The 12,308-nt window shown below is 44.9% G+C and overlaps 1 protein-coding gene across 1 annotated transcript in view; it reads left to right on the top strand.

The window, feature by feature from the left end:
• Positions 1–12,308, top strand: part of HPRT1 (hypoxanthine phosphoribosyltransferase 1) — a 60,287-nt gene that overhangs the window by 19,987 nt on the left and 27,992 nt on the right. The window contains exon 2 of the mRNA XM_068250952.1: positions 8,475–8,581. Coding sequence (XP_068107053.1) covers positions 8,475–8,581 — 107 coding nt within the window. The remainder of the gene's footprint in view (positions 1–8,474; positions 8,582–12,308) is intronic.

Genomic DNA, 12,308 nt, shown 5'->3' on the forward strand with positions numbered 1-12,308 from the left:
TAAAAACAGGAATTTAAACTCGCTTCAGAGTCTCTTTAACCACTTGAGGACCGCAGTGTTAAACCCCCTTAAAGACCAGGCCATTTTTCATGAAATAGGCCACTGCATTTAACCATTTCAGCCCGCGGGGATTTTTCACCTTATGCATCGGAGCAATTTTCACCTCCCATTCATTCGCTAATAGCTTTATCACTACTTATCACAATTTATTGATCTATATCTTGTTTTTTCCGCCACTAATTAGGCTTTCTGTGGGTGGTAAATTTTGCTAAGAGCCACTTTACCGTAAATGCATTTTAACAGGATTAATAAGAAAAAAATGGAAAAAATTCATTATTTCTCAGTTTTCGGCCTTTATAGCTTTAAAATAATCCACGCTACCATAATTAAAACCTATGTATTTTATTTGCCTGTATGTCTCGGTTATTATACCATTTAAATTTTGTCCCTATCACAATGTATGGCGACAATATTTTATTTGGAAATAAAGGTGCATTGTTTCCGTTTTACGTTCATCGCTATTTACAAGCTTATAATTTAAAAAATGTTTGTAGTATACCCCCTTCAAATGCATATTTAAAAAGTTCAGACCCTTTGGTAACTATTTATGTCTTTTTTTTTTTTTTTTTTTTTTTTTTTTTTATTGTAATGTTTTTGTTTTTTTTCCATTAAAATTTTTATTTGGGGAATATTTTGGTGTGGGCATAAACAGTTAATTTTTAATGTTGTTATCTGTGTAAATTGTGATGTAAAATATGTGTAGCTGTAGTTTTACTATTTGGCCACAAGATGGCCACCTTCATTTTTTTTCCCCATCCTTGTACTTCCTGCTAAGCGGAAGTACAAGGGCGATGCAGAACTCTCTCCGGGCAGAAGAACTGAAGCCTCACAGGTGAGCGCTTCGGTTTTTCTGCGGGGGAAAGGGATCGGTGATCGGGAACCATGTTCCCTTTCACTGATCCCAGGGCTACCGGGCGGCACAGCGGGGATGCGGGGGCGCGCCCGCGATCGCGGGCGGGAGCGCGCCCAAGCGCGGGAGCGCTGCAGAGCTGCCGCCCGGACGTGAGCTTCACGTCCGGGCGGCGGAAATGGTTAAGGCCTGCATGTTTCTGTTGGTGGGGTCAGATCACCCCCATAATGTTTGATTGTGTGTTTTTTTTTTTCCTATCTTTCTTTCTCCCTCCCGCCGTCAAACAATTACAGCGATCGGCTGTGATACGCTTCAGCCTATAACAGCGGATCGCTTCTGTGTGCCCCGGGGGGACAGTCGTGTCACATGGCTGTCCCCAGTACATCGCTGCCGTCGATTGCAGCGCTGTACTATATAAATAGACAGTTTCGCCGTCTAACAGTCTCTGAGCGGTGATTGCGGCTGGGAGACTGAAGGCGCTCCGCTCATATCGCCGCTCAGAGTGTTAGATGGCGAAACCTCCGTCTATTTAAATAGTACAGCGCTGCGAAAAGGCCTTCTATGGGGCTAGCAGAAGATCGCGCACGCATCCTTGCTTGGAAGGCGGAGGGATGCGTGTGATCTGCTAGCCCCATAGAAGGCTGTTCACCGGGTGGAGCAGTCCTGGGGCTGCTGCCGCGTTCACGCCAATTGGTGTGGAGCGGTCGGCAAAGGGTTAAAGAGAATCTGAAGCTAATATGCTATTTATAAAAAACAAAAAAAACATAGGTCAGTAGCTCTAATAATTGCAAATAAATTGTGCCCATTACCGCTGCTCTGCCGCTTCCTGTTCGTCCGCAAATCCACACTGAATATCCGCTACTTCCTGTGTAAAGATGGCCGCGACCTCAGAATAATTTCCGCGTCACGGCATCCAGTTCTGTGTGACTGCGCAGCCACGCGACACGACCTAGCATGCCACCCTGCTCTCTTTTGATGTGCACAGCAAGAGAGTGGTTGCGCTCATGCAGGCGCATGTGTAGACTAACATCTGTGCCTTGCATTGGATGGGTGGACCCACAATTGGAAGGGGCAGAGAAGTCTGCAATTGACATTTTAAGAGGCAGAGCCATGGAGAACAGCTCTGCCTCTTCCTGTTAGCTAATTCTCTGACCAAATCGGTCAGAGAGAGAAAAAAACTTTCTTAGCAAGGGGGTCTCGTTTTAGCCACAGGAATACCGGGAGACAGGAAATTAACAAGCATACTCAATGCAGAAAACAAGGAAAAAAGGTGCTTCAGATTCTCTTAAAGATTAGTGAACACCCCAGTGGGTCCCAGCTGCCCGTTTCGTCTGCCCAAGGAGATCTGGAGAGCAGTGATGGAGGTGCTGAGGATTGTGGCCACTTTATTCTACACAGTGCGTTGCACTGTAAAGCGTTTAATGCTGATGAGCACTGTATGACATTTTTTAGCCACCGCATGAGGTGGCTGACCAGGCAATCCAAAAGTTAAAGAGAACCCGAGGTGGGTTTGAAGAATATTATTTGCATACAGAGGATGGATCTGCCTATACAGCCCAGCCTCTGTTGCTATCCCAAACCCCCCTAAGATCCCCCTGCACTCTGCAATCAATCATAAATCACAGCCACGCTGCTGACAAACAGCTTGTCAGAGCTGGCTGTGTTTATCTCTATAGTGTCAGTCTGCTGCTCTCCCCGCCTCCTGCAGAACTCCAGTCCCCGCCTGCATCCCTTCCCTCCCTGCTGATTGGAGGGAAGGGACGGGGGCAGGGACTGGAGCTATGGAGGAGGCGGGGGAGCAGCTGAGACTGACACTACAGATGTAAACACAGCCTCACAGCACGTCTGTGATTTATGAGGGATTGCAGAGTGCAGGGGGACCTTAGTGGGGTTTGGAATAGCAACAGAGGCTGGGCTGTATAGGCAGATCCAGCCTCTGTATGCAGATAACATTCTTTAAACACACCTCACGTTCTCTTTAAGTCACTGTTGTTTTTTTTTTTTTTTCCTCTGTAAAACATTCCCCAGTTTCCCTGGCTCTTATTTGGTACCTCCAAATATCTGCCGTACAAAGGAAGTTGCAGGGAATGCTGGCTCCCCGCCCTCTGCCTTCCTCGTCATTTACCTTCCCCTCAGACCTAACTAATGCAGCCTGAATGGCTGAAGCCTCTTTCCCTCTTGTATCACACACACACACTCACACACTCTCTGTTCCTCTCTGATTGGTCAATATGTATCAATGCACTTTCAAGATCGACAGCTGACAGCTTCACTTTAAAGGACACCTGAATTAAGTTATATGGAGGCTGCCATATTAATTTCCTCTTAAAAATACCAGCTGCCTGGCATCCTGCTGATCTTTCATGCCTCAGTTAAGTCCAAATCGCCCACCTGAAACAAGCATACGGCACATCCAGTCAGAAATATTTGATCAGCATGTTTGTTCAGGGTCTATGGCTAATCGTAAAAGCGGAGATTAGGACAGTCAGACAGTATGCATGGTTTAAGAGGAAATATGATAACCTCCATATCAATTTCATTTCAGGTGTCCTTTAAAATAAACCTTTGAGGAAAATTGCTCCTGGGGGGTACTTACCTCGGGAGGGGGAAGCCTCAGGAACCATGAGAGATGTCAGTGACATGTTATTAATTCTGTGCTGATGCAAATGTATGCAGCTTGGCAATGGACCAGCTGCTGCAGTGTGACATTTGCCTCATCGGTCCGTACCTAAGGAGAAAAACTTGCCATAAAACACTGACTAAGCCACTTTCAGCTGGGAGCATGTCATAAAACATTGCTTTTAGGTAGTCGGCTGACAGTGTTCTGTGTTAATGTTTTTGTTTTCTTTCAGGTGTTGGCAGTCGTAAGCATAACAATACAGAGAACCCCTCATTAGGTAACCTCAGTAACTGTAAAAGGATTCCTTTCCCGGGCTTGAGAAGTGGCCATGTGTTTGGCTGCTGTACACTAGAGCTTGTCATCCACTAAGCCCTCGTATTTGTAAATGTCCTCAGGGGTGTTTAGTTTTCTGTGCTTGTAATCTCTGAGATACGGGCTGGGTGTAGGTGTTTTACTGTAGGTAGGGAAACATTTGAAGGTTACATATTTCACATAGTTTATCACCATGCCCTTTCCAGTCCTAGGTTTAAAAAAAAGAATTCCTGCAAAAAAATAAAATAAAAAAATATTGCAGACTAGAGAGGAGGTTCTAACAGACAGGTAAAAGTAGTTTATTAATAGTTCTGTGTATATAATGGAGCAATCTCTTGCACTGACAGCAATTGCAGTAAAATCCCTTTATAGTGAGCTTCAAGGGACCCGGAAAAAAGTTTACTATATCATAAGTCATCATACATCATTTATACAGGTGAAGGGCTGGGGACAGAGTCTACTATATAACAAGGTTTTACTGTACTTCATATCTGTGTAGTCTGATTGCTGTGGAGCAGTAGGCAGTCCAATGCATTTATACATATTATAAAAAGGTACCGTACGTATTATTATAAAAAGGTACCATCTTTCTTGGTCACCTTGCCATAATGGCCCTTATTCAGTTCACTTTTAATTCACTTTTTCTCCATGGTTTTCTACTTGGAGATGATTTTTCATCTTCTATTTATTTAAAAATAGCTTTTCAGCACTCTGCAACTGAAATAGTACCAACAAGTATGTGAAAAAGTTTTGTCAAAATTCGGAGTATTTTGCTTCATTGCTGGCGGCTTAAAATACATTTATTGATAGTGTGTGAAGGTTCGCCTAGGAGAAAACATAGGAGACAAAGTTAATTGCATAGGTGCCCATGTGTTTATTTTTATACCAGAAGCCTGTAGGCAATACCAGATTCTGGGAGTGCAGCCATAATTTCTGCCCTCATGTTACCCAGCTGAGTATGCAGCAGGAATCTGTGAGATAGTCTTTGTGGATGCTATGTCTATGCAAAGTATGACTCTGAAAATAGCTGCTATTTGCATATTACCTTGAAAGAGCTACAGTGAAATAGTGCAGACCCAGCAAGTTATCATAAACGTGTCATAACAACGTCCGTGTTCGCCCCAGAATTTTTTTTCCAGCTGGGTGGCATGAAAAAGTAGGCGGGTGGGGCATGATGCTGAAAAAGCAGGACTGGCAGTTCTCTGCTCAGCTCTGCTTACAGCATTGGAGGAGGTGAGCGATGACAACTGGGAGCTCACCAAAACTAGCCAAGTGGAGCACCCAGCTAAAAGACCCTGTGGAGAACACTGAACGTATGGTTGTACTTGTGATTTTGCCCAATTCCTTGATTGCCTTACTTAAAAGGATGGGCTTGTGCAAATAGTTGTATCATACTTGTGGCTTTGATATCAAAAAAGCTCTCCTGAGCTCAACAGGTTAATGTCAGTTGCTGTTCTTCACAAATATGTCTTACCATTCTGGCATATAGAATTGAAGTATAGTGGTCACCTCCTCTGTCGGTAATGTTCAAAAGGTACTTTCCTCCAATGTGTGTCTTCCAAACAAAGCACAAAGGTCCGTTCGCGTGGGGTCCCAGACTGGGTTCCTGCCAGCTGGCCTCCTCTCCGTGCAAAAGAGCTCCCGACGTCACTCCTGACTACTTCCACCGCCCTTACGCCTTTGATGCAATTCCAAGTGGTTCTGCGACAATGTCAGTCACAGCAGCTTGATGAGCACTTGGCACCTGGGCAGAAGGTCCAGCAGCATGCATCACCCTCAGGAATCTGGCCAGAGCTAGAGGTTGTTTTACCTTGGCCTCAGCTCTGGGATCATGACTAAACAAAGTCCTCAGGGAGAGAGCGGGGACACTCAAGTACTCAATCCTAGGGACCAATAATCCCCTCTATACACAGCAGGGAGAGACACAAGACACCACCTCTTACTCTGAGGGGCCTGGCCACAGCCCAGGGGGACCATCCGCATTGCTGCAAGGTTATGCATGTCCCGGGAGTGACCTCTCAAAATGTGAGGGGGGGGGGGGGGGGGTGCAAGGGAAGGTGCAGACAGGTGCTGCCATCGCTGCAGATACCATCCACACCTCTTGCCCCCCCATGAAGGAAGAATTGCAATGTGCAAACTGAAGAGAAGGAAAGGTGTGTGTGCTTTGTCCAGGTTCACCTGACTATATACTGGCTGCCTGATAATCTTTTGACTAATTAAGATGGCATAGTATTTGCTTGCCAGAATATGCAGACTGCTGGTACGGAAAGAGTGAACAATGAAAATAGATCGGAAAAGCGCTTTGCAGTTCAGTGTAGCTTAACACACTCACTTACTCTTTTGCATTAGTTTTCAGAGCAGTGTGTGTTGTAAAGTCAGGTGAGATGATCTCAGCAGCAGACAGGATATGTCTACATGGAAGTATTCTGAGGTTGAGTCACCTTTTGAAAACTGCTGGGAATAAATCTAGTTTTCTGACTCAGAAGAATGGGCTGTGTTACTGTGCTCAGTCACAATAGTTGTGGCAGTGGAATGGGCTGTGTTACTGTGCTCAGATTCACAATAGTTGTGGCAGTGGAATGGGCTGTGTTACTGTGCTCAGATTCACAATAGTTGTGGCAGTGGAATGGGCTGTTACTGTGCTCAGTCACAATAGTTGTGGCAGTGGAATGGGCTGTTACTGTGCTCAGTCACAATAGTTGTGGCAGTGGAATGGGCTGTTACTGTGCTCAGATTCACAATAGTTGTGGCAGTGGAATGGGCTGTGTTACTGTACTCAGTCACAATAGTTGTGGCAGTGGAATGGGCTGTGTTACTGTGCTCAGTCACAATAGTTGTGGCAGTGGAATGGGCTGTGTTACTGTACTCAGTCACAATAGTTGTGGCAGTGGAATGGGCTGTGTTACTGTGCTCAGATTCACAATAGTTGTGGCAGTGGAATGGGCTGTGTTGCTGTGCTCAGTCACAATAGTTGTGGCAGTGGAATGAGGGCTGTGTTGCTGTGCTCAGTCACAATAGTTGTGGCAGTGGAATGGGCTGTGTTGCTGTGCTCAGTCACAATAGTTGTGGCAGTGGAATGGGCTGTGTTGCTGTGCTCAGTCACAATAGTTGTGGCAGTGGAATGAGGGCTGTGTTGCTGTGCTCAGTCACAATAGTTGTGGCAGTCTGCACTAGCTTTACTTCTGGTACCCTTGAAAGGACTTGGTCCCCATTCACTCTACAGACAAATACGCAGTATTTTCCAGAGCGCAGGAAACTGCAAAATCTGGCAGTGAGCATATCCTGTGATGTAAATGGGATGTGTTAACAGTGTAAATTGGAAGGCAAACGCGCACTGACTGGACCACACTTTTTTTTAAACGCAATCCTGCAAATCAGTCACAATGCATCCGCTGCGTTTGCGTCGCAGTGTAGACAAGCCTATCTGAGTTTCAAAATGCTCTCATTCTATGTTTGTTCTTTTCAGCTCTAGAAGAAATCTAGAACATGGGTTCCCAGTGTGCATGCAATAAAGGTTAAATTGACATGAGCGGCAGTGGAGTCTCCACCTGTCAACTGCTCATGTGTACAGTGCTTAAAGGGAACCTAAAGCGAGAGGTATATGGAGGCTGCCATATTTTTTCCTTTTTAAGCAATACCAGTCGCCTGGCAGTCCTGTTGAACAATCATGGAGCAGATCAGGTGTTTCTGACATTCTTGTCAAATCTGACGAGATTAGCTGCATGCTTGTTTCTGGTGTTATTCAGACACTACTGCAGCCGCATAGGTCAGCGCGATAGCCTGGCAACTGTTATTGTTTAAAAAAAATTAATATGGCAGCCTCCATATACTTCTCGCTTCAGGTTCCTTTTAAGCAGCACTGTTCCAATATCAGCATTATCTTAGCAGAAGTGACAGTTTCGAACTGCACAGTTGACCTGTTAACGACTACCCCTAAATGCTCACATGGATTGTAACCTTTGATTACATAAACCTCAAACAAATGTCAGTTGATCTCAAGCTGCTGGGAACTGCACAGTTCATCCACTTCTTTGCCTAAAGTGCCTGGATTTTTAGAAGCCATTTTCAGTTGACAAGAGTGGCTCTTGTCTTTTAGGGCTGATGGGATTACTATTCCTTTTACTTCCACTACCGCAATCTGTCAGGAGTACGGCGCAATTTTGGTGCGTTTATGATATCCGGGAAAACACGAATTGCACTAGTGGAAAAATAGCACTGCGATTTACATGTTAATCATGGTGCTGTTGTGATCACCGCTAGTAGAAAATGGTCTTAAGTTGTGGTTTGTTTTTTTTGTTTTGTTGTTGTTCAGTTGGCTTGCTGGTTTCTGAAGCCTTGTAATAGTTTGTCATTGTCCATAATGATATAGCAAGAAAAATTAGATCATGTAATGAGTTAACCCCATCATGCCGAAATTTGTTTCAATCTCTTGTGGTCAATTAAAGCTATGATAAGCGACCACACCAGTTTTAGTTTACTCAATCTATGCTGCAAGTAACATGCTTTGCATGTATTGCAGATGCTAATTCATTGTACTGTATTTGAATGTTCCAAAACACCAACTATCTATTCTTATATCTAAGAATTTGCTTATGCAAACTTTGTTTTTTTGTTTTTGTTTTTCTGTTCCAGCTTGCTGATGATGAACAAGGATATGACCTTGACCTGTTCTGTATTCCAAAGCACTATGCAGCTGACCTAGAAAAGGTATACATTCCTCATGGACTGATCATGGACAGGTAGGTTACCACGCTGAGGACCAGACCCCCTCTTACTTAAAGCTGATTTAAAGTTGTGAAACTAAAGTACAAACTACAAGACCTCTATTTGAGGGTACCAGGTTTGTGTGTCTGTCCACAGTGAGCTTTTCTGTGGCTATATAAGGATTGAAAAATAACGTTTTGCAGTTTCTGGCACAGATGAATTAATAGAAATCTGTATTGGAACCTGTGTGAGAAAGGGGAGACCTTGCCCCACCCTCCCATACCAAAGCAGATGAAAAGTGTGCAAGTCACGCCAGGGGGATGCCTGCTATGTGATTTGCGGATATGTACAGCGGGCGACCCTGGCACCTGCTATGATGGCCGGTGCAGATTGTCAGTGGTTACGGTTGGGAGTAAGGGGTTAAAGTGTACCAGAGACATCACTACCTAAAGATTTGATACTTACCCAGGTCTTCCTCCAGCCCCATAAGCACGTCCAAGTCCCTCGCCGTCCTCCCGCCGTCTGCCGTTCAGCCGTGATCAGCCCTGGTAACTGGCTCAGTCGCGTCCAGTCTGGGTCTTGTGTGCGGGAGGTAGCCCCGGTAAGTATCAAATCTTTAGGTTGCGATGTCTCTGGTTTCCTTTAAAGGATACCCGGGGTGACCTATGGCATGATATAGACGTGTATGTACAGTGCCTAGCACACAAATAATTAAGCTGTCCTTTTTTTTTTTTTTTTCTCTGCCTGAAAGAGTTAAATATCAGGTATGTAAGGGTCAATAGTTCATAGATTTCAACTCTGGCGTTCTTCAATGAATGCCATTGAGCAAAGAGACTAATAACTTAAAAAGTAGATTTAAGTATAAAATAAAACTGAAATATCTTAAAAATGAATTTTAAGGAAAATTATATACAGTTTTTCATTTGTTTATTTTCGCCTCGAGTGTCCTTTAAGGATAGTTGGCCACGAGTTGGGTGGTCTAAGGTAAGGTGGGGGCATTTAAGGGTTAGGCACCACAAGGGAAAGGGGGGGGGGGGGGGGTTTAAAGTGGACCTGAACTCTTGCGCAGGTCAGAAGGAAAACATAGAGAAATGCACCCTGTATGTATTTGGAGAGTTTAGCCTGTTTAATTCCCCCTCATTTGTGTTTAATCACAAGTAATTTGATCTCTCCCTGTGTCACATGACTGCCTTGTCTCAGATGGCAGATAAGCTCATTTGAAAGCACAGGAAGTTTATATGTCTGCTTCCGTGAATCAGTTTATTTTCAGTTATATGGCTTTATTTTTATAACATTGCATCATTTTCTATTTGCAGTTTAAAAACTACACTCTGTATTTTAAGCAATGAAACAGAGCAGTGCTACTGACCCTTTGAACTTTCCTGAAGTAAGACCTTAAGGCTGGTTTCACAGTAGGACGTTAAAGTCCCACGTTGACTGTAGTGTTGTCCGGATCATGAAAGAATCGTTCATTCGATCCGGATCTTTTTTGTGAGTCGAATCTTCCGGATCATCACAATGAAAGATTCGGTTCACAGTGGATGTCTGGAAGAAACAGGAACATATAGAATGTACAGTGCAGGGAAAGTCCTGCCCTGCTAATCATTTCACGCAGTCTGCTTCCCTAGTAAAATGATTCAAATGATTCGGTTCAAAGATCCGGATCTTTTCAATGATCCGATTCAAATGATCCAAATCCTTAAAAAGATCCGGACTTCCTATCACTAACCTGGAGCGGCTGCTTTGGGAGCTGTATATCGCAGCTCAATCTGACGTCCAACTTTAACACCACCATGTGTTGCGTTAGGGGCACGTTATGCGACCATAACGTCCCCTAAAACGCAACGTCTTGGTGGGAAAGTAGCCTAAAGGGAACCTAAACTGAGAGGGAAATGGATGTTTCCTTTTAAACTATACCAGTTGCCTGGTTTTCCTGCTGATCTCTTTGGCTGCTATTGTGGTTAAATCACACACCTGAAACAAGCATGCAGCTAATCCAGTCTGACTTCAGTCAGAGCACCTGATCTGCATGCTTGTTGAGGGGCTGTGGCTGAAAGTATTAGAGACACAGGATCAGCAGGAGAGTCCAGCAACTGGTATTTTAAAAGGAAAAATCCATATCCTTCTCAGTTTAGGTTCCCTTTAACCAAGAAACCGTGAGAGACAGGTTGAGATGAGTGCTTCAGAAAACCGCACTGTAGCCAACCAAATGGGGTCTGAGCGCTCAGAGAAGCTCTTTTGCATAGATAACTGAAGTTTCTGTACTCTACCTGTACTGGAACTAATGTTAAATTTCTTAGCTGGACTACACATACAAATCATTATCTCATAAGTTTATTTTCACTTGAAGTGTTCAGTTTAAAAATAATGAACATGAGTGTGCAATATGTGCATGTTGTCACCTGTTTGGCATTGTATTGCTTTATTTTTCTTACAGTTAAATTGGATTTTGATCAGTAGAATTCGACTTAGTACACCAAGGCAGGGATGATTGCCCGGCACTCAGTAGCGGGGGAAGAAAAGGTCTGCTGCACCTATAGTGATAAACAATCCCGTCCCTTTAAGATTCCCTGCTGCAACCTGGATCCTTTATATGCGGAAGCGTGCAAACAGGCTTAGAGATCAACACATTAAGAACAGTACATAAAGAGCAGTCCGTGCACCGCTTCCTAAAACACATTTATTCCTCCAGTGTTGGAAAATCAGCAAATGGATAGACGCATGTACATCACCGCTTTATGCTCTTTAGACATAGTCGTGGATACATCAAACCTGTGCCATGGACGGGTGCGGGAGGGTGACCAGGGGAAGATAGGACTGCGCGACAGCCGTTTCGCGCCGATGCGGCGCTTGCTCACGTGCAGTAGTCCTTGGGCAAATGGCGGCGTGTACGGGCTTCCGTGATGTTGCTCGGAAGCCCCGCCCACCACGCACGCCATTGGTCCCTAGGTGCTGGAAGGTGATTGTGCAGAGGAGTGAGTGGGAGGAGTCCGGCCTATGACGTCTCCTGTATCTATGGTTGCCATGCCAGTCGGGCACGCGTGAATAAGTGCGTCAGGTCGCCACAGCTTGGCGAATGCACGTCACTTGTATTCGCCAAGCTGTGGCGACCTGACACACTTATTCACGCGTGCCCGACTGGCATGGCAACCATAGATACAGGAGACGTCATAGGCCGGACTCCTCCCACTCACTCCTCTGCACAATCACCTTCCAGCACCTAGGGACCAATGGCGTGCGTGGTGGGCGGGGCTTCCGAGCAACATCACGGAAGCCCGTACACGCCGCCATTTGCCCAAGGACTACTGCACGTGAGCAAGCGCCGCATCGGCGTGAAACGGCTGTCGCGCAGTCCTATCTTCCCCTGGTCACCCTCCCGCACCCGTCCATGGCACAGGTTTGATGTATCCACGACTATGTCTAAAGAGCATAAAGCGGTGATGTACATGTGTCTATCCATTTGCTGATTTTCCAACACTGGAGGAATAAATGTGTTTTAGGAAGCGGTGCACGGACTGCTCTTTATGTACTGTTCAGAATTCGACTTAGTCCTGGAACCCACTACAAAACGCTAATCGCAATCGCTAGCCTTTTGTATGAACGGTTTGCAAGCTATTTCATGAGCATTTTCAGGAGCCATTTTAAAAAGTGTATTTGGTTTGCCAGCGGTTGTGTAGCGATTAGCGTTTTAATTCTGATTGTAACAAAATTAAAAATAATTGAAAGGACCAGTGTGCAGTAACTTCAAAACGCTAGCAAAAT

The sequence above is a fragment of the Hyperolius riggenbachi genome, chromosome 8, assembly GCF_040937935.1.
Source record: "Hyperolius riggenbachi isolate aHypRig1 chromosome 8, aHypRig1.pri, whole genome shotgun sequence".
Classification (NCBI taxonomy): Eukaryota; Metazoa; Chordata; class Amphibia; order Anura; family Hyperoliidae; genus Hyperolius; species Hyperolius riggenbachi.